At 42.1% G+C, this 25,551-nt stretch overlaps 1 protein-coding gene and 1 non-coding gene across 4 annotated transcripts; both read right to left on the bottom strand.

Annotated features, from left to right (window-relative positions):
• Positions 1-174: 174 nt before the first annotated feature.
• RC3H2 (ring finger and CCCH-type domains 2) lies at positions 175-25,330 on the bottom strand. 3 transcript variants are annotated; one of them, XM_051807496.1, is made up of 21 exons: positions 25,183-25,329; positions 18,899-19,195; positions 17,396-17,513; positions 16,707-16,940; positions 15,914-16,089; positions 15,532-15,732; positions 15,026-15,158; positions 14,658-14,776; positions 14,258-14,370; positions 13,391-13,699; positions 12,457-12,671; positions 11,083-11,510; positions 10,474-10,644; positions 9,194-9,349; positions 8,719-8,932; positions 8,470-8,554; positions 7,878-7,959; positions 7,342-7,476; positions 6,687-6,794; positions 6,146-6,294; positions 175-5,533 (listed from the first exon to the last, which is right to left on the bottom strand). In XM_051807496.1, the coding sequence occupies exons 2-21, from the start codon at positions 19,127-19,129 to the stop codon at positions 5,335-5,337; spliced, it is 3,576 nt and encodes a 1,191-aa protein (XP_051663456.1). In that variant the 5' UTR covers positions 19,130-19,195; positions 25,183-25,329; the 3' UTR covers positions 175-5,334. The 3 variants fall into 3 exon arrangements, with proteins under 3 accessions (XP_051663456.1, XP_051663457.1, XP_051663458.1); XM_051807498.1 differs by having other exon boundaries at positions 5,369-5,533; positions 6,165-6,294; XM_051807497.1 differs by lacking the exon at positions 9,194-9,349 and having other exon boundaries at positions 25,183-25,330.
• On the bottom strand, positions 15,247-15,362 carry LOC127480278 (small nucleolar RNA SNORD90). The gene has a single exon (XR_007907812.1). It is a non-coding gene; the product is annotated as a small nucleolar RNA SNORD90 (small nucleolar RNA).
• Positions 25,331-25,551: the final 221 nt, after the last annotated feature.

The following is a 25,551-nucleotide window of genomic DNA, read 5'->3' as shown; positions in this document are numbered from 1 at the left end:
CCGCTGCCCCGCCCCGGCAATGGGCGGACCCCCCCCCCCGGTACCGGGAAGGCCCCCGGCCCCAGCCGGACCCTCTCGGTACCGCTATCCGGGGAACGGCCGGACTCCCCCCCACCCCGGTACCGCTCCCCCCGCCCGTCCCTCCCCGGCCCCGGCTGAAGACAAACAGCCCGGTTAAGGTGGACAAATAATTTTTATTCGTGCATGCAAATACATGTCAATACTGCAAACTTCTTCCATCGAGTCTCTCAAACACCGAACCGGGATGCTCTATCCGTGCCCAGCCAAAGCTACAACCTCTGCACGTCAGTGCTACAGCGACACACGGGCCCCGCCGGGGCCCCCCTACTCTAACACGAAGGGAAACATTACCAGTGGGAATCAAAACCGAAATAAACGGAATAGAATTTACTCCCCCATATATCCCCATTTCATTTTACAGATTTTTTTTTTTCTTTAAATTATAGTTTTAAATAGAAGCTGAGAATGCGCCATAAAAATGAGCATTAAATCCATCGTAGCGATGGTGCCTGCTTTATACATGATGGGTGTACACCATCTTTTATTTCATTTACATTTCAATCGAACAATAGATTTGCAAAGAAAATGTCTAATACAGACGTAAAAATATTCACACTAGAGCTTCACAATCGGTTGTACAATTGACAAACAGGCCTCTTTTCCCAAACTTTCCAGCTAAGCAAATTTATAAAATGTAATCAATGCAACAAGAAAAAAAAAATTTTCTTTAAAACTTCCAGGGAAAAGAATACGCAGTAAACAGTATCAATGCGACAGCAGATGCTGCAAGCTAACCACAATACTCTGGAGTGGCTGTACAGTGGGTATGTGCAGTACAAATCAAAGCCACGTGTGTTGTATCACAACTACTGTATAATGTACTTGTTTGCCCAGCTAAGAAAACGCATGCATTCCCATGCCTTGGGTAACGGAGATCTACTCTGGAGAAATCCAGGGGCTATGTGCAAATGACCTTGGCTTTTGGCAGTAAGAAACGCAGCCAGGCTCTGCTTTAGTTCAGCTTTTACAGCAAAGTCTCGAGTGATTAAAAGCTTCCACAAGCATCCGTAAATAACGGGGTGTAGGATTATGTTTGGGCATTGGGCACTTTGATTATTCAGATTTGTTTCATCTCATCGCTGACAGTTTTGGGGTTTTTTTTTCCCCTTGTCCTGCTCCCCTGCCAGCAAAGAGATGCACAGGGATGACTACTGCCAAAGTCAGCTGTTCATTTATACTGGGAAATTGGGTCATTTAAAAAAGCACATTTATTGGGTTCTGCTTGCAGAAGAGGTCCCTCAATGAGAGGGAACTTCCTAATAAAGGGATTAAACTACAACATAAAAATGGACTTTTATATCCTATAGATCATCTGATCATTTCTCATTTTGTTACACTCTCAAATTCAACACCTTCCTTTAATAACAGTCTAATAATGAATGAAAAGTCTGTTCACAAATATGATCAAGGAGCTGCTGGCATACAGTGTTTATGTACAGCAACAGGTACAACTTGACAACTTGTGCTTTAAAAAAGCAAACAAAACCAATGTTTGGAACTATTCTGAGTTTAGATTTGAGTTATTTGAAGCGTTCTTTCCTCAGCTGTTTCTGACCACTGTGCATTATTTTGTACCTCATCCAGCCTAGTACACTATTATACAAGAACAGCATTCAGCTCTTGAGTACAGGAGAAATTAAAATTTCAATTGAGTTATCAAAGCACTAAAACCTTCCAAATTAGACTTCTACAGAGAGTTTAATTAAGAGCTTATTTAACATAATCAACTGTGTACAACTTTTTTTTCCTAAATCAAATGCCAAACTTCAGTGTCCCTGTACTAGACTACCAAGAACCAACGCCAGTTTGCTTTGCAAAGAGTCTAACCTTGCCTTTGAAGGGTCTAGTATACATTCTACAATGCAAAATCTGCATAAACACTAAGATTCATTTCTTGTCACCTGTTTACAGGAACAAAATATCAGTAGCAGGGCAATCACTCTGCTCTAAGTATATGTTAAGAATGTACAGATAATTACTTTCTCACACAAGCATTCTCCCAGCACAAGCATTAGTCTCTATTAAGACCTATGTGGGAAATGAGGCAAACCAAGGAATGAATCCAGGTAGTGAGGCAACACAATTAACTTAGATACTAATAATTCCTGTCTCTCTTGCATGTGAAATCCCTGCTGTACCCCTAATGGGGAAAAAAAAAAATTAAACCAAACCAAACCAACCCAAAATGCTTGTCCAAGCAAAGCAAAAGAGCCAATCTCTCTCCCCGATCTGCTACGGGCCTTCTTTTCTGACAGCACAGGTAAGTCAGGCCAAAACCTAAATGGGCATCACTGCTATTAACACACACAGGGAAGTCACTCCATCTCAGTGTCAGAAAATAAGCCCTTCCACAGCCCAAAGGCACCTGATTTACAACTAACAACATGAATACATACTTGTTTGTAAAGGGTCAAGGGCTGAAACTTCAATATAGAAGAAAGCCACAGCCAGGTGTTCCCACCTGCAGCTTCTTCTCCCTGTCAGGGCACTGGAGGGCATTAGTTTCATGGCAAAAACCACACAGTCACTGTTAAAACAGTAAGACAAAGCTGGCATGCTGTTAAACCCCCAAATAATTCTTTTGTCTGTCCTTCTACAGGTTAAAAAAATCAACTAAAAAACCCTGGCCTCAGTTCAGAACCAGCTTTCCACTTGAAGTGTATGGTCACCCTAGAGAACTGCTCTATCACGGGACCTCCTGCTGCAGACAAAAGTCTAGAGATACATTTGTTCTTAAATATGCCAAGAAGTTGGCAGGAATATGTCAGGCTTATGTCATTTCACTGGACAAACAGGCAAATGTGTGTAAGCAGCTTATCCCAACCCCCTCCAGCAGAGCACAACCAAGTTTTTAAAACTGCAATTTTAAAATTAAAAAGTTAAAGGTAAATACACAATCAATTTATGTAGTATATATTCACCCTCAGATCATGCTGAAGATGTTCTGTGGAGTTCTGGTGCACAGAGGGCTCTTTCCCTGAGGGCAAATAAGGACTTCTCAAACCTTTATATTTTCTCTATTTTTGTAACAAAATAGCAATTTAAAATTTAAAAATCTTTTAAAAAAATTACATCACCTTCAACATGGAAGATCTCACTGTTTAAATATCCATGAAAGAGACATACTTGTTTGCATATCTGTTTTGGAATTACATTGTACAGCAAATAATAGTATCTCAGAAGCATTTCAAAAGTAATATAAATTCGTATTTACAGAATGGTCTTGGTATAAAATATACAACAATCATATTCATGTCTAACATTCTAAGTTAAAGTTAACATCGATAGGAAATAAGTTAAGGTGGCAAAGGTGGTCTGGTTCTTGTATCCATTCACTTCACGTTGGGAGTGGAACGAAGCGTCAGTCTAACCCTACGATGAGGTGGCACTGGCTGGAGAAGGTACAGCAACAGCCAAAGGAAACTAAGAAAAGACTACTGGACTGCTTTTCTACATACATTCCTTGACACTGGAGTATTAAATAGATGTGTAAGATCTTCCATACTGACACCAGAATATCAAAACTAACCCTTGGATTTGCAGGTATATTTACAACATAATCATTTCATGGACAGGTTCGTTAGGAGAGATATCAAACACCAATATTTACTTAGTCTAATCAGTAACCCTCAGGGAAATGCCAACCCCCACCCCCCAGAAGCGTGCACAAAACAGTTATCAAAATCTTACCCGACCACATAGCTGTGATTTTGTAAAATAACAACTCAGACGACCAGTAACATGATCCTCTTTAAGCATTTTGCTAGCAGGAAAAGCCCTTACATGCAGTACACCTGGTGAAAGATCAGCTTGGCTTAAAATATTCCAGTACAATTTTCAGAGTAAACAACTTCACAGAAGTTAATAAAAACATAAAAAAATGTAAAACTTGTCACAAAGAAAAGTAAGAGGACAAACGAGAAGACAGTAACCATCAGGAGGGAGAGTCCTGCTTTAAAAAAAAAAAAAAAATTGGATTTTTAAGCTTCTCAAAAAAATATGCCCAGGGCTCTAGTTCATGTGTATTTATGAAATCCAATTTTCAGTTGACATGTCTAACATGATTCTCAGTCACCTCTTAACAGGGCATAAATTCATAGTTTTCAGTACTCTGAAGGTCAGATAATGCTATCTTATTGTATTTTCAAGGTCTTTGAAAATAAGTTGCCACTGAATAAGCAAAAATTAAACCTGAATACAAAATTATGATTAACAACATTTAACAAAGGTAATTACAACCGCCTTAAATTCCCAATATTTAGTTTAAATTAAAAACAAAACAGTACAAAAAACAGCAATACCATCTTGTTAGTCAGTGCAAACACTAGATACAGGGTTTTCAAAGGAAAGCCAAGAGCACCTGATACTTTTTGCCAAGTCATCTGGATCCTATAATCTCCAAGTTGAGAACTATTAATGAAAAAAAGAAAAAAAAAATATGAAAAAACCCAAAATCGCTGTTACATTAGTGCATAACCTCTCAAAATCGTTGCAAATTGTTTCACGTATAGCTTGGGGAAATCAATACCTACTACACTAGCTGGAGGACTTAGGCACTTGGTTTACTTCTGATAACTTTACTTGGACAAGTAGCCTGTGTACGTGTATCTACAGCACTAAAGCAGAAATTGGGGGGAGGAATGGAAACCAAAACCTGCAGCAAAGCACTGCACCACAGACCTGCAAATAACAGTGCAAAGCTAATGGTGTGTTAACCCTGTAAAAGCCTCAAGTCCAAATCTCCACCTCTCAGCCTTCAAACAATGCTCCATGCAAAGTTCCACAACTAAGGAAAAAGCAGCTGCAACAAGACACAAGTTCTTCTCTCGTGAAACAAAACAGAGACAAATAAGTTAGTCTTCCTTTCACTAGATGTATCATCGTAGGATCCTGCTAGTTTAAATAACTGAGTTGTTAGTTTTCTACAGAAGCCATTTTCAACAAGAATGGCTCAGATACCGCACCGGATTGCTACAAACTCATAAAAAGCTGCTTTAAGCTTAAGTAAAACAATGTCCAAATTCCATTCATTTGTGGAAAGTGAACGCCTTACCCTAGTAAAGTAAGTTTTTTTTTTTCTTCAGAATGCTAATGCGAGAGGGGCTTGAAGTATCAAAGAGTCCACAGGAAATGCATGACCCCAATATTATTTTTTTTAAAAAAAATATACATTATATAATATATATTATATATATAAAAAGCTAGTGTAAATGCTTCCATGGTGTGGTCACAAGCTGGAAAGATGAATGCCTTTCAGCTGTTAACCATCCTGCCATTTGCAACAGGCTTTAAAAAGTCATTTTTATCCTCAGACATAATGTGAGCAGTTTTCAAACTGAGGCTGCCAACACTGACTGATGTGCTGATGGGCAGGCAGCTTGCATTGCTAACAGATGTTGTGATCGGCTGACTGAAGCAAGAAGTTACGGGCAGGATTGTTTTCTGCTCCTCCCTGAGGAGAAAAATAAGTTACACAAATATTAAACAAGTACATGCACAAGTATCCGGAACTGAATTGTGTGCATTAAATAAATACTGACATCGACTCATTTTTAGCAACAGGCTAAAGATCTTACTATGGAACGGTACGCTCGAGGTGTTAATGTAGTCTGCCTCAGTTTCAAAGGCTGCTTTACCCATTAAAGACTACAGAACATAGAAACCTAAAATAGTGTGTTTTAAAATCTACCTCTCCATGGAGATTTGTGCAAACAGTCCGACATTTAACCTTTTTGAAGTTTTTCTTAATTTCTGTTAACTATAAAAATATTTTGCATTTTTTGCTTACTGAATGTGAAAGGTATTTTGAACAGCTGTGACACGTTTCAGTGTGTACAATTACAACGATGCATACAAACAATAGTACCAGCCTGTGACTTTCAGGTTTGTGACCTAATTCTATTTCTGAACAGGTTCTTCTCACTTCACCAAGCATACACAATGCAGATGTCTAATCCGAGTCTGAGCAGGTATGTAGTTCATCCTTAAACAATCATGCTTCCACTATTCTGATGCTGCTGTTTGTCTAATACTGGCAGACACTGCTGTTTTGTCTAACACTCACAGAATCACAAGGTCTTCACCTAAACTTTGTCTCTTCTGTTCCATAGATTCTTTCTGGTGCTGCTTGAGCAGATGCCCGTTCTCTACAGTTGTTCCATTGAGCAGCTGATCATCTTGGGAGCTAATCCCCAGCTGTATGTCCAGAATCTCCTACAAGAGAAAAGGAGGAAAGCCCATCAATTCTGCCCCCATCAGCTTTACATTTTCCTATTATGTTCCACTACATTAAGCTGATGGAAATGGGAGTCTGGTCATAAAACTCCTTATTTTTATGTCATACTATTGGAATGCCTACCACATTTTACTGAAGGAAAAGCCAATTATTCCAAGATGGCTGTGAATGACAAGAGTAGTACAAACTGTGAGCTCATTTTAAATTCAGTAATATTAACTACCAGGTATCTGAGTGAGAAGTACAAGACCCCAAGTGTTAAAAATAAGGCAAATGTTTCATGTCACTACAAGGACTAAAACCAAAAGGCTTTGCTTTCAACAGAAAGACTAATGAAAGGACCCAGCGACACACAGATTTTTGTACTCACTTCTATTTGTTCACCTTGCCCATCAGGCTCGTCTGTATCAAGGGCTGACAGCTCCAATTCAATGTCTCGATCTGGCTTTGTGTCTGCACAGTCTTCAGTATAATCAGACTAAAACAAGAATTGATACATTCTGTAAATATCAAGTTGGGTTTTCACCTGCTTCACACAACACTGGAGTATTACAGTGAAAAAAGAAGATGTGTTTCTAGGACACAACATTTCTACAATACAAACAAGCTAGTTAGACACAATAGAGCTTCAGGCATAGACAACACAGGATACAAGGCTAAATGTAATCACAATAAAGTACCAGAACAGGGAGATAAAATGAACACTGAAGTAGAAATTTCAGTAGAGTCCGTTGGCAAAATGTTTAGATCTATAACACACACAAATAGAAAAAAACCTAATGACTGCATGAAAATTATTGTCTTATTCTTCCCATTTTGTAAATGGAAGCAGAAGCACAGCAGGTGCACCTGCTCAATCTCAGGGAAATACCTGAGTGCGACAACAGTGACTTAACTTGCACAGAACATGCTATAAACATTTGGGAGTGTTAAAACTAAGTTTTAACTCTTAGTTAAAATTCAGGCACTTCTGTATATACACAACCCCTCAAAGATTTGTTCATCCCAATTACCCCTTTCTTTACCTCACCATTCCTCAAATCGATTTCCTTGCTTAAAAGATTTAAGGTAAGACGACTGCCTTCATCGAGAGAATTCCACTTCTGTTGCATGGCCAGGGCATTGGCCTCTCTCTGAAGTAATAAGGAATTGCTTTTGGCCTGTGGAAAGAAAGGGATCAGTTACCAGCCACTACACTGAAACCACGGGTTGTCAAATGGCAAAACAAACCAGCTGACACAAGCACAGTTCCCCTGCTAGATGGGTAACGTGTGTGCCCTTAATGCACTGCATTTATTTTGTTCTGCATTTGCAGACATGCATCAGGCCCACCACCTTCTCCCCAGAATGGCCTTACTGATGTCAGTGGAACAGCTCACATTAGCAGTCCTAAAGCAGCATACTAAGCATTGCAGGACTAGCTTCTAGTTCAACCCTAACTGATAATTTTGTCATTTGTACTATTTTCTATAGGCTACACTAAGAAAACTTATTTAAAACCACTTTACTAAACAATTTTATTTTAAATTAAAAACCCTCATGGTATATCATCTTGTCTTACCTGCTGCAATTCAATACTCAGTAGATCTCCAGTGCTGGAATGCTTTCTGTGACCAGACAAATCTGTAACTATGAACCTGTCCCTTTAAGAGAAAGAAGGCAAAACTAGGAATTAAAAACAAGTCCTCTAAATCAAGGCCCCATAAACTTCATTAGCCTATCACTGTTAGATTTTTGGACAGAAACTGTGTGACTAAGACAATGTGCTCTTCATCTTCACTGGGGCTCCCAATACCTCAAGGCATTGTATGAAGCAAACATCCTTATTTTATACACAGGTAAGATGTGGCAAGAAAACTACTCAGATTTTGACATGACAGCTTGGCAGCACCTGACTCCAATACTTTATTAGGCCTCTCAAGGGATAATAAAGCACAATTACTAGCAATGTAACTGCATTAAGTATTGAAGACTACACAACTTTTAACCTAGTTTTTCCAAGGCTTTATGCTGGTTAGGTAAAAGGTCTTTTACTTTAAAATTAAGAATGCCTATTAATAGACATTCCAGATTCCCCACACACACAGTGAGGATTTTGAAGAACTGCAAGCTACAGAAAATGCTTTTAAGAGAACACAGAGAGGAGTTTGTACCGTTCTGCATAACGTGCTGATGAAGCAGAATCTGAGCCGTAGGCACTCCATCTTGAGTCAACAGCATTGACATAAGGGACATAATCTGTAAAAAAATCAGGATACCATTCACTATCTTCTCTGTTCTTAAGTGGGGTATACAGGTATTTTAGCTCTCTGCATCTCCATAGCTGCAGTAAGCACGAGGAGGATGAAATGCTCGTGATGTACATGAACAATGAATTGTTGTCACAAAGCCTGCACTTGTACCTGACACACTGATGGGCTTAGTAGCACTTCCTTGGGAAGCAGTGGCCTGGATGGGATCTGTCGTGTGGTAACCTGTGCGGGATGACCTGGAGATCGCACCCCACTTGGAGATGATGGGTCCGTCGCTGAAGGGGATTATCGGATCCTCCTCCTTTGCCCTTCTCTGCGTCTCAAACAAGTGCACTCTCCTTTTAACATCCCCACTGTCCAAATCCTACACATTCAGGACACAGGATAAATATGGACTCATTGAGGTTGTTCGGGTTCTTCAGTCAGCCGATAACTTTCCAATTATTGTCGCCTATCTACAAAACTGGGAAAACATATTCCAAACGGGCAAAAACTACTTTAAAGTACTAATAATGGAAGCTACCAACTTAAAAACAAAAAAAAAAAGGCTGGTTTAACCAAAGAGAAGACACTTCAGCATGTAAGGATCACCACACCAAGGAGAGAACATGCAGAAAACCCCTACCATCAACACGGCATTGGAATTGGCAATCACATCCTTGGGCTCTGAGTCGATAGCATTTATACAAGAGCCAATAGTGCCACAAGACCACGGTGAATAGTGAGAGAGATGGTCTTCCTCAAATTTAGTTCCACTCAAATCACTGACACTCTCTGAGAACTACAGAAAAGGGAACAAATAAGCAATGAATAATAGAAACAGGGAATTCAGTTTTAAAATGAGAAGAGACATTTACTGCTATTTAATTAAATTATCTCAAAAGTCAATCAAGGAGTTCTAGCTGTATTCAAGACTTGATTTGGGGACAACATAAGCTGTTTTGTCAAATTTTAAACCAGTGCCTCTGGCAGCTGTCAGAGGGCAAGCTTTGCCACACAAATAACTGCCCAGCCTGCCAAGATGAGAGACTGAAATCAGTGCCACTGTGTTAGTGGCAGGTTTCTTTAGGCAAATACCCACACTAATTTAACTGAGAGGAAGCCATGCATTTTCCTTTAATGTGTTAGCAACTGGCAGATAGAAATATGACTGGGAATCCTCCAACCTGAATGAAAAGAACTAAACCCTGATGCATCTTGAATGCACCCATAAGAGACTTCAGGTACCCCTACCTTACATGGTATTTTCTGAATAATCAGTCTTAATACCTCAAATCTCATCAATGAAACTGGTAAACCACAGCTAAGGCTGCTTGGCACAGTGGTTCTCAAAACAGTTTCTTGGATGCATCGAATTTACACAGATAGAAAAAATATCACAAGTTTGCTTTTTTCCCTTCAAAAGCACACTACTGCTATTTCTTGAGTTCCCATTCTTCTTTTCAGGACTTATCCCATAAGTACACAATGTTCTACCAATGCCTTTTGCCACTTGTAAGGGATATGCACTTTCTGGGACTTGACAAGCACTTGCAGCTTGATTCAGGCTACTGATCAAGTCACAAAGCCATTTGGAGTATGAAAGGGAATGTTCTTTTTAATGGAAAGCAACTGTTGTTCCCTACACAAAAACCTGGAGGTTCACAAAGCTAGATCAATAAAATTACATTTCCTTTAGTGAGGCTGAATTGAGTCACTTTACTTCTTGACCTTTTTACTGCAGTCATGTTTAGCAGCACCTTAATATCAAATTGAATGGATCATTATTAGATAATACTTTTCTTTTGCTAGAAGATCAATTTCATTTTAGGAACAGAGAGCAGGTGGAAAATCTTTTACTAGAAATATTAAATGGCACCTCTCAGAAACAGGAAGGGAAAATAAAGAAGGTCTTTGGCTTCCCACCTCTGTGCTGAAATCTACACTGAAGAGAGGAGAAGGTGGTGTTGGAGATGGTGTTGCCATGGGAAGGGTTGATGACACCAGAGGGGTTTTCTGTGTGTGGTACTGTGCCCACTGCTCCGGCTTCCGCCTCAGCTGCTCATCGTAACCAGTCTTCAAGTGACCACAAGGCTCCTGGCAAGAACAAACACGGGACTGTATGTGCTACCACACTCTAAGGAGAAGACAAATACTTGCAAGGGACACACTCGGCCCCCCAGATTTCCCTGGGTCTGTAACCCTCCACTGGCATCACTTGGAGAATTTCACAAGAATCCACAGGAGAGCCCAGCCCATGTGTGGCAACTCAAATCTTCAATATGCAATTAATTCAGGCAACATGCATGGGAATTAAAGAGGCAGAGGAGCTTTGGTCCTAATGCAGATTAGAGTGGTCAGTTTTACAAGCCCATTTTATTAAGGTTAAAAACAAAACAAGAACTTTGTCCGGGTCACATGTCTTGATCACTGTAACCCCAAATAAACAGGTCTATGCTAATTATTTACCAACCTCTCAGTAATGACCTTCAGAACCAAAACAATACACACCCTTCCTTCCTGGCTCTCACTTACCCTTGGTAAAGGCACAGTCCTCTGCTCGTTTGGAGGTTGACAAGCCACAGAGTAATACCCATCCAGAGAGTTGTACCTCTCCCGTAATGATGTCTGATAGACAGACGAGTGCATCACATCCATGGGAGGTAAGGAATTGCTCCTAATTATATCATCTCGTGGGTACATCTGTGGGCGCCAGATGCGCCTGCTGTCATAAACTGGAGCATACATTCCAGAGGGGACAGGAGGAACTGGTCCATACGGCTGCGGAGGAGGAGGTTGGTAAGGAGAGTTCAGTCGATCTCGAGGGGGAAATGTACTGTAATGATCGGCATATGGCACGGAAGCAGGTGGGAGGGAGGACTCTGGAACGTTATTGGACCTCACAAAGCGAGGAACACAGGGAGCCACACCAGCTGGTACTGTTGGAGGTGGTGGATAATACCCTTAAAAATTGGAAAAAGGCATATTTAATGCAACCACGAACGACCCAAAGCTTTACACCTTCTAAAACTGTAAACAGTGTCAATGAGCACCTTTAGAGAACGAGGAGTCACACTTTGCAAACCTGTTACTGACCCTACCACACTTCTGTGAAACACAATTTCATGTATGACAACCACATTTGCAGATGCCCCTTCACCACCTGGACCCAGTTTGGAAGGTGGAGTTTATCTGACATTATATACTGTGGAATAACTATGTCACTGAAAAGACAGGATCTTAAACACCTCTTTATATAGAGAGTTAAAATAGTTCTCTCTAAAATAAAAAACTATATTGCTAAAAAAACCCATTTCCAAATTCCAAATGTAAAGAACTATTTCACACTTGACTTTCTTCTTCCTTTTGAGAAGACTGAACATCTCTGCCTCTTGAGAGCTTGTGAATGACTTGATGCTGTAACACTTCATTGTTTGCTTAAATACAAACATGCACACTGTAATCTAAAAAGGTAACTGGAATCTTTCAAATATATTTGAGCAAGTACAAAGCAGAAGCAATCTATGCCTCTGGCTTTGAATCGTGCCTGTGGATACCCTCATGGATAGACCATGAGGTGAGCAAATCTAAATAAAAGCAGTTAAACACTAACAAAGGAAAAAGTAGATGAAACACCTTGAGGTTCAAGTTGTTCTGGATGCTGAGGTACAAGTTGCATAACATACAGCACACAAACCACCACCAACACTGGGAGCAAACTGCAGGTCCCTCGCATACCCAACAATGAACAAGATTAACATTCCATTAGGTGAAGATTCAGATATTTAATAAACTAAACTAAAATGAAAAATAAATTTACAAAACCAAGATAAAAGTTATTTCTCAGCATTCAGGTTTTTCCACAGAAAAATTCAGAGCTAATTTTGACTCAGTGCTCATCTCACTCACCTGTCTGTGGGTACTGTGGAACTTCATATGACAGCTGAGTCCTGGGATCTTGGAAATATTGAACATTGTCAGAATGTGGAGGGTAGACGGGAACTCTGGGAACAAACGGGCTGGATTTTGGAGGCACAGAATTCACTTCTGTTCCAATATTAGGAGGACCAGCTGAGGTAGCTGCTGCCTGGCTTACAGGAGTCTTGGGTGGAGAACCGATTTTACTGAAAAGGATTACCAAGAAATCATTAAGCAGATCTTCACTTATTTCTGTCAGCCATCTCTTCGTGCACACTCCTATTTAACATGCAAATTTGGGCCCTGTTACTTCCTCTGCAAATTTGTTTTTCATACCCCAAACTGATGGTGCATCTTAGACTTTCTCCTAAGAAAACTCAGCAGTGGATATAAAAGCTTTGGTGTGTACCCAGAAGTTTACATACCCTTTCTAAGTGTATTCTGGTAAAGACAAAGGCTTTGAAAAGCTGTTCAGAGACTAAGTGCTTCCTCCAGAAGTATCTGACTGGTTTCAAGTGAAACCTCCAAAACTAGAAGGTTTCCAGGAACACAGTGCACCCTTCTTGGTGTCAGGAAATGTCCAATTTTAAGTGTTTTATTTCTACGTAATAACCCAGTAGTAACTAGGGATACCATGCTGAGAACAACTTAATAAGAGATAAAGGGAGAGATTTGCCATTTTGTCCATATTGCACAGGAGTACTCAATAACTGAAACAAGTGATGCTGGCTGTGACCACCTGAACCCACAGAATACCTGCACTGCAGTGCAAAATCTTACACAACTCTGCAGCCAGGCAGCACCAGCAAGGACTGCAAGCCAGGACCAGAATTCAGAATTTGCTGTTTGCCATCCACAGACTCCATGATAATCTGAATGCAAAGTGTTGTGTTTAATCATCTCCATGAAAAAAAAAGTCACCTACTTTTCAGGGAGTGATTCTGTAGGAGACCCAGAAGCATTCTGGCCATTGGCTCCAGTCTTCCCTCCCTTCTTGGTGTTCTCCAGAGCCCTCAGGGAGGTGTCTGCACAGCGAGGGATCAGCTGGGGAACCCCACTTTCCAGATTAGCTATTCCATTAGTACTTGGCACCATCTTCCCTGTTGCTTCTGGGCTTCCTATGACAGAAATGACGTTCCCCGTTGAGGTTGAGACGGTGCTATTTACGCCAACTTTGTTGAGAAGGGGGAATGTTCTCACTGTTGCACTGATTTTTTTGTTCCTCAAGCGGTATCTGTAAACAAACACATGTGCAAACACACAACAGAGATGAGTGAAAGTGCTCATTGTGAACTGTAACATATTTGTAAAACTAGCAAAAGGAAGGGACTGAGAAGAAAACGATACCAGAAAAATTACAGACTTATTTTCAACAATTGTAACCCAAAATCATCTCTCCCCTCAAAAGATCCATTCTGCTGTTCTTTGAAAATGCATTTGGGTGAAGACAGCTCTAAGAATGCAGATGTTGCATACTGTTCAATAACTAGTTCATGCCTTAATCAATTAAAATGTAATTTACACTCTCTCTCATAGGTGATATAGCCAATCCATGAGAGACACTCAGCCTAGACTCAGTTTCAGGAAAGGAAATTTTACTTTACAGGGGGTAAAATAAAAAATAAAACTGGAATTAGTTTCCATTCCTAATTTCATACAAAGAATTGTCACGTTAGGGATTTACAAATCCTTCCAAATGAATGAATGTATAGAAGAGACTGTTTTCAAATTCTATGGAGATTGCTCGGATTTGAATTAAAAAAAGAAAAAGGAAAAAGTTTCCCACACTCACTTTTCAAGCTCTTCCTGAGAATGAGCAAATGTACAGTTTGTTCCTCTTGGACACCCCCCTTGCTGTCGAAGGTCTCGGCACATACTTGTTTTGTATTTGCTATTTGGTTGTGGCTTTAAAGAAAAAAAACAAACCATAAGACACTCTTCTTACAATCTATCAGACATTCACATAAAAATAGGCTTAAAATACAGAAAATCTATCTCACTACAGCCAGCTCTGCTGCATTCCATACTCACAAATGTTAGGTTCTCAAAATCCCAAAGCAGTAAATAACAGTATCATCAATTATGCCACAGATAAGGTCATAAATATTTCAAATCAACAGTAATTTTTTTAAAGTTGCATCTTTCAGTAAATGTGCTTTAAAACATTTAAAACAATGATCCAGTATAGTTACCTGTGGAGTTTCATGGCCTTTTCTGCTGTAATTCTGAATGAAATCCACCAGCCCATGGACCACAGTCTTGACAGCGACCATCGCATTTTCCAGCTGCTCCCATGTTGGAGAGGCTGCATCTGAAATTATTAAAAGGAGGGTTGTCACTCTGTCAATAACTCCAGTAGTATCACAAATAAGAGGCAACTCTCCTACTGCTTCACAACACCAAGTCCTAGGACAGAACTCAGAGAGCCCCGAAGAAGAGTTTTGTTACGGTAATTAATGGGAATTTTGAAACCAGGCATGGAGGTTATCATCTTAATACTTTATTTTGCTAGATAATGAAAAATACCACAAGGAGAGTTTAAGAAGCTGAATTTGCATACCTGGATTTGGATCTATGTTTGCCAGGAGCTCTAAATGAGGCCTCAGCCTGTTTAAGTTTGCAGGATCCCCCGTGCGCTGCAAGACAATTGTCAATTCTTGTACACTCTTTGCAAAAGATTCTGGAGATTGGAGCTGAAAATAAAGGGAGCATTAGTGTGCTGCATCTTACAGCTGTGAACTACTAATCCTGAAAAGAAATTCACAACTCTGGTTCCTAACTGCAATATATAGTGTCTTCAGATGGCATATAGAGAGGATCAGTGGAGAGAAATTTTATTTCTCAACTCAGAATCTGCCCTATGCAGTTTCATCATAAGACACCAGAAAGGGAATTAAAGGACTTCATAGGAAGAATATGCTACAGTAGGGAAAACTTCAATCCAGTTTTAATTAATATCTGATATGACTAAGGACAAAAAGTTAATTCAAGGAATTGATTTTTATTATGACATTTAATAGTCAAATCTAATCCTACAAAGGCACTAAAATCGCCCCTTTGACAAACCTTGTCAATAATGGATTGCATGTGTGATTTATGTGCCAAGTCTCCATAAAGAAGGGAAGACCATTGTTCTGGTGATATTCGAAGTCCTGCTTCCATGGCAATGTGAACGATCTGGGCATCGTGTTCCCTCCTCAGCGCCTCGTAACTCCGGAACTCCTCCTTCAGCTGCATCAGAGAAGAATCTTCATCCCTTTTAGTGACCTAATAAGTAGGAACAGTTAAAAGATCCCTCCTTTAACAATTGACTTTTCACTCTGCACTATTTTAATGTGCAGAAAGCGAATTTACAGAACATTTTACAGGTGACAGACACTAATCCTAGGCTGGGTTCTCTGGAGCTGCACTAGTTCACAGTAACAAACTCCAAATCCTGCTGTTTTACCTTAAAGCATGATGCTCTATACAGTAGCTGCACAACATGACCAATGCTCGTTTTGGAGGCCTGAGGAAATCTTGGTTCCAGCCTTTGCACAACAAAAAGGACCAGAACTTTTCTTGAGAGTGCAGAGCCATCTTCCAGTGCCAGTAAGACAAGTTTCAGTGCCTCCTCTTGCATAGCTTTAACACACAAAAAGGAGAGAAAGTTAAATATATTCCAGAAAACAGCAACACTATCATATATGAACAGATTATCAGGAGCAACTGAATCATCTTGAACGGAATCCCTTATTACTTTTTATTTCACTAATCATAAGAAAAAAAGCTTTGGAAACTTTTAAAGAACATTGCTAGTTTAGAAGTAGTATTTAGAAGCACTCTAAGCACAGCAACTTAAGAGCTAAGACTAATTTTCAGTAATGAACACATCAGTAATGTAGCTTTTATACTTTTCTCCACTGTGCAGTCTTGCAGCCTTTTCCACTCATCAGTGCTACACCATGAAACTCTATAAACTAAATATGGGAACAGTACTGGAATGCTATCATCAGTTACTGGAATCAAGAGAGGACAACTTCCAGGTTAAAGAAAACTTCATTCTTGTTTCTGTGCTTGCTTCAGTAGTGTTCTTAACTATGAATTTGCACTTTCTATCAGAGATATGTGATAATTAGAAATTTTAAGAGTATGCTGTAACTAAGACTGTACATCTTCAGCTGAAGAAATTTCAAAAAAAAATTTTTGTTAAGTAAAGGGACAGCTAAGTACAGTCTGCTGCAGATCTTCAGGGACCTTACCTGGTCCTAGAAACTGGCACCCTCGTGCCCTGACAGCAGCCCAGAGATTGGCAGAAAGCTGCTGAGGATTTTGGTGCTGCAGGATGAGTTCTGTGACAGTTCTCTCCCCCAGGGACCGAGCTGCCCTCATGGCTCTGACCCGACCCTCCTCCTCCACCAGCTGACAGTTCACCAGTGTCACAAGTTTCCTCTGCATTGGACGGCTCAGTGCACTCTGGTTCAAGCTTGCAACACCTTCAGGAAAAGGGAGAAAAGGCCAACTATTGCTTCTGATCAAACTCTTCTCAATAACACAAACAAAAACGTCTGACAGTGGATTTCTTTCTCAAGGACTTGGATACTAGTCACAGGCACCTTCCCTTCTCTTGGGCAACTCTGTGTAACTCATTATCAAAAAGAATTTTAATTAAAATCTTAAACTGACATCAAAGCCACCCTTTGGGGAAAGTTCAGCTTTAGTACAAAGTTAGCCCCAAGGCAATATTATTAAATAAAATAGAGTATTTTGTAAACTTAAAATAAAAAAACCACAAACAAGTGTCACAAGTGTGAATGAGCTTTCAAAGCCATAAGGGAAATTTTATTACGAAAATAAGAGGATTATCTCACTGACACTTACAATCAGTGCTGAAAACACAATGCTATTAAAAGTAAGGTACATCAAAATTCCACTGTCAGGAGAGACTCACCTTTTCCTCCACTTAATGGCTTCAAGTAGAGTGCCAAATCCTCAACACATTTCTTTGCTACTTCATAATGTTTGTTCTCTCCTACATTGCTCAACTTTACTGTCTGATGATCAGGTACCTAAAAAATATGCAAGGGGAGGAGGGGGAGAAGAGTGACATCCACCTGGGTGAGCTGTGTGATGGGCCTCCAAAGGTGCCACACTAATTACATAACACTGCAGGTGAGCACTGCCCGGAGCAGGGACACAGCTCCCAGCCAGGCACCCACCAGGGCAGGAGCAGCAACTAAAAACACTCAACACGAGGATGGGGGGGATCAAAGACGTGTTTTGTTAGCACTCAACACGTTAGAAACAGAAATAGGATAGAAAACAATAAGGGCTAATGAAAAGGCACTCAAAAGATGAACAAGACAAGGTCTGAGAGGATGATCAGTGTACCAGATCAGCATGATTTGCTACAGACACACGAGGGAAGTCACAAGACAAAAATCAACTGGCGTGAAAATAATAAAGCAAAGTTAAAAAAAAAACAATTTAAGCATCATTTGGGCACGCTGAAATCTTCTGAAAGAAGAACCAGGAAGCCTAACTCGGTGGAAAAAACTCAAACTAGAGTAACAAGGTCAGATAAGGAAAACAGAGGGAGTATTAGTCATAATACATTAATTGTCTGGAAGGCATTGCAAGAAGTTAGGAGACCAAGAAAATAAATATTGTAAGATCAAGGCAGTGATCTGACACAAAAAAATGAAAGGAACACGTGAACTTGAGAAACAAAACCACTTTGACACAGTGTTATTACCAATAGCTGTGTCAAGGCATGTGATAGGGCATTGAAAAGCAAAGTAAAAAGCATCTTCTTACTGCATCACCGAGGTGCTGGAGTGAGAGCAACATGAAAAAGCACATGAATCAGCACAAGGGGAACAGACTTATTTAGTCTCCATAAAGCGCAGTACTGATTATATAATCACTGTTTTGCCACCGCTACGAGACAGCACAGGGAACATTCCTGGCCTGATTAGCCAGTGTCTGCAAACGCCACTGAAAAGCCCCATCATCAGGCATATTTTAAAAAAAATTACACACACACACTGCTGGAACCTGGTTAAACAGCCACTTTCCAACATGTGACATGTAGAAAGGACATTTCTTGCAGGACTACGATGACCGAGTGCAATCTGCAGGTTCACTCTTCTTATGACAAGTGGGACACAAAACTGTCTGTTTCCCAATGGGGATTTTCCTCCAGCCACAGTTCAAGAGCCCTTTTAAATCAGAATTCAGGTTACAACTAGAACCTGTTTTCATTTTATGAGAAGATTGTCCTGAAAACGGTGTGGTTGCTTTTAGAGCACGTATGGCCTTCTAAATATTGCCAAGCTAAGCCTTACCGATTTTTGGGCTAAAACGAGGGGGAACGGATGACAGCACGTATTGCAACTGGCACACGAATAGTAACAACACAAAGTGGCAACACAAAGAGCTGCTTAAGCCCTACCTGGGCTCCAACCAGCTGGAGGAGTGCAAAGTTGACAGGAAGCACGTCGATGTCGGTGTTGATGGCGGTCTGGTCGAAAGGACATGCCTTGCGATGGAGCTTGTTCAGGCAGGTCTTACACACGGTGTGAGAGCAGCCTAAGCTGATGGGTTTGTGCACATTCTCATCAAACTCGTTGTAGCAGATTGGGCAGGACAGAAATTCTGTCCACTGAGCTGCCTGCACAGGCATTGTGGAAGCTGGACACTTGTTTAGCAGGCTAGCAGACCATTATTTCACTGTACTATGTTTTGGCAGCTGTAAGTGAATAACAGAGTATTTAAAACATGCTTTCTGGCAATTTAGAATGATTTTTAATTAAAAAAAATAGCCCACAATTTCAGTGTTACACAGAATAAAACCAAATCCTTATGCTGAAGTACTCAAAAACCCCAACTCTGCGTTAGTTTAACAATTGTACCAAAAAAGGCTCATGAGCTAAATTAATGCAGACTACCACAAATTGAACCTATTCACAATAAATGGCATTGAAGTTTGGTTTGGGGTTTTTTTTTTGGTGGAGTTAAAATCTTATTTTCATTTGAAGTAGAACAACATCTTCCTTCTGCAGATCTTATCCAGACTTAATCAGACATCAAACTAAAACCAGCTTTGCTTTTTCTAAAACACATCTTCTCTTTCTGCAACAGACAAATAAATTAAAAATCATACGGAAACTCTAAAAGAACAAGAGATTAATTTTTAGTTTTACGATTCTCCTGTGTTACTTTCCCCTCTTCTCTCAAGAACCCTTTGGAATACTCAAGGGCAGAGACTGCTGTACTCAATTTTGCTTTTTACATCCCTACCTTACACACAACTTCATGGGCATGAACTGGCAGTGAGAAAATCTCTGATGTGTGGAAAACCCAGGTACTTAGGACAAAACCTATGATAAGGCAAGCAATACCTTCAGTTGGCTTGCTATTCAGTCTCTTGAAAAATCTCTCTGTGCAATTGTGCCAAACAAATTCTTTATGTATTTCAAAGAAGATATGGATTTATAGAGATTGCTCTGAGACATGCCATCTTATATAACTCGTGTTCTTGGAAAAGGTGCCAGGCCTAAGGAGTTCATCGAAACCCAGAGCTCCACCTCGGTGTGGCACAGCCCCACCCCGGGCCACGATGTGCCACCGTGGTGACTCTGGGCAACCCACAGACCAGTTAGGTCACTTCAAGGCTAGGAACAAGCTTGTCCCAGCAGCTTGTTACAAATGCAAATAGAGAAATGTTTTAATTACGTGTTTAGCATTCTATTTTTTTCCTCTGATGACAGAAAAAAGGTAATTGTTCTGAGGAAGCCAAGATCTCCCCTCCGTGTTTGAATTCGGGAACTCCTTATTGCAATTCCATTGTTGGCTGTGCTATGGTTTAATTAATGCTAAAGTATCAGACCATTGAAATAATTACTAGAACATTAAATAGACTCTTATCTGTGGATGTATTTTATGTTAATTATGACCATCTGTTTAGAAATCCTATTTAGTACTATGAACATTCAGTGCCCTTTAAGTAACAGGATCCTTGTACAAGATGTCCTTATCTCAGCGAGCTTTGCAATATAATGCAGCGATTTTCCCCCAGATGAATTCCCATAGTAAGTGTAAAACACACCAAACTGAAAGTTGAACCTGTCCCTTCAAAACCAAACTGCTGAGGTTAAACTTTCAACACAAGCCAGAATATTCACATGTATTGGACAAATCAGATTTTCATCCAGCTCCTAGGAAAGCACAACCAAAGCTCTTGCAGGGATGAACAAACACAGTCATCTTTAGCATGCTATTGCTACATATGTCTTTTAACCAAGGAAATTCAAAAGCAAAACAAGTAAAAGCAAAACCAAAGAGTGAGCCAACATGCCTAGCGAGATTTTTTGATTCCTCTATAAAGAATCCCACCATTTCCTTTAGCACATCTGCTTCCCCATCAAAACAGCAAGGCTAGAGAGGCACTGAACTGCAAAGCCTTGCAGAAAACACTTTCCTCAAAGCTCTGTGCAGCGTTACCAGAAACATTAAGACACCAACACTGCTGCTGACCTAGGACTGATATTGCTGTTTCTTCGCCCATCTGACTGCAGGACACAGGTAACAGCACAAACCAGAGCACTCTGGGAAGTGTGTGACTGTCATGACTCATGGGGAAAAGTTTAGGAAGAGGCTGGCACAGGGAGAGCTCAACTGCTAGTATGTCACTAACGAGCTGCTAATAAACAGGCTCTATGTCCACACTGCTCATTAATTATCTCAAATGCAGGGATCTCTCTCTCTCCTACAGTACCCACGCTCTGTTTCCACAGGTACTTCAGAGACTCAGCACCTCTCTGTTTACAAGCATTTAAAATACACTTGTTTTCCTGACCGGCATAGAAACGAACACAACAGATTCTCCAAGTGTGCACCACCAGGTTTTGAAGACCTATCTCTGGGTGTTTAATCATCCCAAATGATAGATTCTACTAAGCATGTGTTGACCTTCAGATTTCTTGACAGGAAAAAAATCTAATTAAATCAGCAAACAGCTGGGAAAAGCTCTTGACTCCCCAAACTTCAAGCAGCACAGAGGGAGGAATCTCCATGCTCAGTTGAGCTGCCAGCTCTCCTGCCATTCTTGCACCCCAGCGTGTTAGGAAAACAATCTCACATCTCCTAATTACTATGTCAACTTCTGCAAAAAGCATAAGCCAAATGTTTAATAGACTCTTGCTCCTTGTCAGAAACAATGTATTTCAGGGATGTCCTCTTGAAGAACAAATTGCTCCAGCCCTCTAAACTGAGCAAACACAAGGAGAGCAAGAAGAAGGTAAACTAGAAACCCCGTGGATTTTGTTTTTAACAGGCAGTACACTCTGTTAAAACAATTAACCTTGGTCTGTTCGCTCTGGCAGAAGTGCTCTCTATCTCTACACATACACAGGGCTTCTCTTCCCTGTCAAAGCAGAAGCACCCTGCAAAAAAAATGCCAAAGAAATGGCTGATACAGAAACTGGTCAAACACACAAGGCAAACAGTCTGAAAAGACATGGCAGTTGCAACTACAAAGATCATTACACAGTGAAGTTACAATAAGTTTTACAGTATTACTATCAGAAGCAATGCTTCAGATGACAGAGAAATGGCCAAGCCTAAGTTCAGACATTATGTAATGGTAAAAACCAGTACAGCCGAGTAATTCTGTGTTTCTAATGCAGTAGTATTTTCCCATTGCAGTGATGACTGCAATGGAGCAGAGTAACCATGATTTTCTCATTTTAGAACAGAATATGTGATGAAATTGGAAGGTGGGGTGGAAGGGAAGATAGGTGAAACCTCAAAACCTTCCTCAAACAGCTGTACCACTTACAGATGATGGAAGTTGTAAGATTATTTTTGAATAACTTTCAGCTACTTAACCCCAAGGTATTCTCTACAACTAATCTAAGTCACTGTGCTTACTCAACCCCCTTTGGACATGATAAACATAGTTTAATTCTGATTTCCTGAAGATACCAAGCTTAGGTGATCAGGGTGTTCTGTCAGTCTGTTCCTCTCCCACACTGCTCAGCCAGGGCATTTGCCAAAATGCGAGACAGGCAAGTTCCATCCCCTGGCAGAGGAAGGGCTGGAGGCTCAGCTGCCTTCCCACAGCTCCACGTTAGCTCTGCTCTGCTCAGGGCCCCTGTGGGCCACGGGCAAAGGGAACAGGAATGAGCAGAGCTTGGATACAAATGAGACATGGAATAACTCTGTCAGTGCTGAGCAAAGGGAAGTCTTCTCTACAGATGAAGGAAGATCTCAGAAAACTTGCGAAATTATATGGCATTTTCACAACCAAGGTTCAACTGCAATCTCACTGTGGATTTAAGCCTAAATCTTAGAATTCAATTGATTTTTAATCACTAAATTAAAGAGTCCTTGATATTGGCTTGCTCTTAATGCCAGAGATCACGGCATTTCCTTTTCTTTTTTAAAGTGATCTCCATTACAGTTTTTCATTTATGCAGATTAATGGTCTGTTTGCACTGCAAAGAGGCAGCCTTTTCAAGTTTTCCTAAGTTTTGTATTTCTGAAAGCATTCTGACTGGATCAAAAACTTAAATGTCCATGTAATCAAATTATCAGTGTGAAAGTATTGGCTGGAAGGGCTAGAATATTTTATTAATTTCTCTTCAACAGCCATCATCTATAGATCTAAAAAGTAGCTTCATTAAAGGCTTAAGAAAGGGCCATCCCCGTAACAGCTCTGCATCGCTCAGCTATGATGGCCTGAAATCAAAATAAATCCTCTTTAAAGAGCAGACTTGCTTATTTCTACACTCCATAATATCTGTCACATGTAAATCTCTTTGTATCAAGTGCAAATTCTATATATAACATCTTTAATGACCATTAAATACAGTATTTCAACGCGATGTTTTCGCTGCACATTAATGCTACTGGGAGTATCCACAGCCCAATTCAAATCTCAGGAAAGTTACCCAGAGAAATTTTGGGGACATACTACAATTACAGAGTATCTCGAGCTGGAAGGGACACATAAGGATCATCAGGTCTAACTCTGCTTCTCTCAGGAGTACTTGACACTGAACCACACGACCAAGAGCATCATCCAGATGCCCCTGGAGCTCTGGCAGCCTTGGGGCTGTGCCCACTGCCCTGGGGAGCCTGGTCAGTGCCAACCACCCTCTGGGGGAAGAACCTTTTCCTGATGTCCAACCTGAACTTCCCTGACAGAGCTTCAATCCTGTTGCTTGTGTCCTAAATACACATCTGAATATATACATGTACCCAGACCACGTTTTGCCAAAATGCCTATGGGATGCTTCACTTGCTATGTGCGTTAAAAATCCAAGCTCAGATGCCCTCTGTCTCCTTAAAATACGTGGCTGAAGAATAATTCCTGTGAACAGGGGTACAGTTGACTAATATAAATTTAAGCTCGTGGCTGCTCAGTGACTGCCAAAGTTCACTCAGTTCAGAGGTAACTCCCTCCAAACCAACCCCAGAGTCAGTGCATCCTCAGCACTTCACACCTGCTCCTCCCTGCTCAAGCCACCAGAAATCCTGTTAACAGACCCCTTCCATTTATCCCATTAGAGGTTTACAAAATATTACCAAATGAAATATATTACACTCCTAACAAATGCTACTCTCACCCTCTGAATATTTTAAGTATCTTATCTACTGTAAATCAACAAAGCCTTAAATAAATGAGATCAACACCCAAGACCAGGAGTTCACTTTGGGATATCTCAAGCACTGACACTAAAATCTGCTGGAATTTAATATTTTTGAGAGAAATGGCCACAACCTCGCACAAGACAGGAACACGAGTTAATAAGAAACCTTTTCTTGGGAAAAGCTACAGGAATTACAATTAAACCCAAACAACATGCAAAGTCTGCACGGAAGTGAACCAGGCCTGGATCAGAAATTGTCCTGGTTGTCTGTCTAAACTTTATCATTATTTTCTCTCATTCCAGCTCCACGGCATTCCCCTCTGAACCCTGAACTGAGCACTCATCACTCTCCCACCACACTCTGCCCTTGCTGTGCTTTGTGCTGACTTCTGCACTGAACTGGACACCTCGAGCATCAGCACAACCTACACACGCTTCTCCTGCTCAGTTGTTTGTTTTTTTTAAAACACTTCAAACGCGACTCGGTGCCTGCAGCCCTCGGGCCTGTCCTCCCCTACGACTGCCTTCCACCATCACCCCAAAGCTCAGCTCCGGGGGCACTGCACCCCGGAACACAGCCGGCACCGCTCGGCTCTCCCGTGCCAGGGACGGCTCAGCGCGGGCCGCCGGGCTGCGGCCCCCGAGGGGCTGGGGGAGGCACCGGGAGCTGCCCCCCTGCCCGTCGGTGCCGAGAGTGCTCCCGCAGCCCCGGTGCCCCCGCAGGCCGCTGTCAGCAGCGCCCGGCCCCGATCCAGGCCCCGCTCCCGCACCGGGCCGGGCCCCGCCGTCATTTCGGGGCCGCCACCAAATGGCTGCCGGTGTCCCCGGGCCGGCCCCGCGGCCTGCCGGGCCCCGCCGCCCGCCGACACCCCCGCGCTCCGCGACGGGCGGGCCCGGCCCGGCCGCGCTCCCGCAGCGCCGGGAGGAGGCGGAGGAAGCACCGGGAGCGCGGCGGGAGGGAAGGGGGGGCGCGGGCGGGGCCCCGGCGGGTCAGCGCGTCCCCCGCGGCGGCCGCCGCCGCCCAGCCCAGCCCAGCCCACCCCAGCCCAGCCCAGCCCGGCCGCTGCCGTGCCGTCCGTACCTGTTCGGCGGGGCGGGCGCGGGGCCGGCGGGCGCGGGGTCGGGGTCGGGGCCGGGCGGGGCCGCCTCAGGCGCCATGGGGCGCGCGCGCGGCCCGGCGGAGGCAGCGGCGCGAGCCCCGGCGGCGCCGCCTCATCGCGCTGACAGCGCCGCGCCGCCACGCCCCGCGCGCCGCTCTCGCGAGAGCCCGCGCGCGCGCACGTGACCGCGCGCGGCCAGGGAGGAACGGGGAGTTACCACAGAGACGGCGGCGCAGACGCGCCCCGTAACGGAAGGGCCCCGCCGCCAGGGGGGAAGAGGCGGACATAGAGAGGGCGTGGCAAGAGCGCCGCCCGGCGCCACCAGCGCCCCCTAGCGGCGCGCCTCCCTC

This window comes from Manacus candei, unplaced genomic scaffold, assembly GCF_025592945.1.
Source record: "Manacus candei isolate 608988 ecotype Guabito, Panama unplaced genomic scaffold, ASM2559294v1 h1tg000071l, whole genome shotgun sequence".
NCBI lineage: Eukaryota > Metazoa > Chordata > Aves > Passeriformes > Pipridae > Manacus > Manacus candei.
This window is presented reverse-complemented; position numbering and strand designations above follow the sequence as displayed.

Coding starts and splice junctions, on each gene's coding strand:
- RC3H2 (XM_051807496.1), bottom strand. CDS start 19,129: ATGCCTGTGCAGGCAGCTCAGTGGACAGAATTTCTGTCCTGCCCAATC. Junction 16,090..16,706: donor GTGCCAGTTTCTAGGACCAG/GTAAGGTCCCTG, acceptor TGTGTGTTAAAG/CTATGCAAGAGGAGGCACTG. Junction 14,777..15,025: donor AAACATAGATCCAAATCCAG/GTATGCAAATTC, acceptor TAATAATTTCAG/ATGCAGCCTCTCCAACATGG.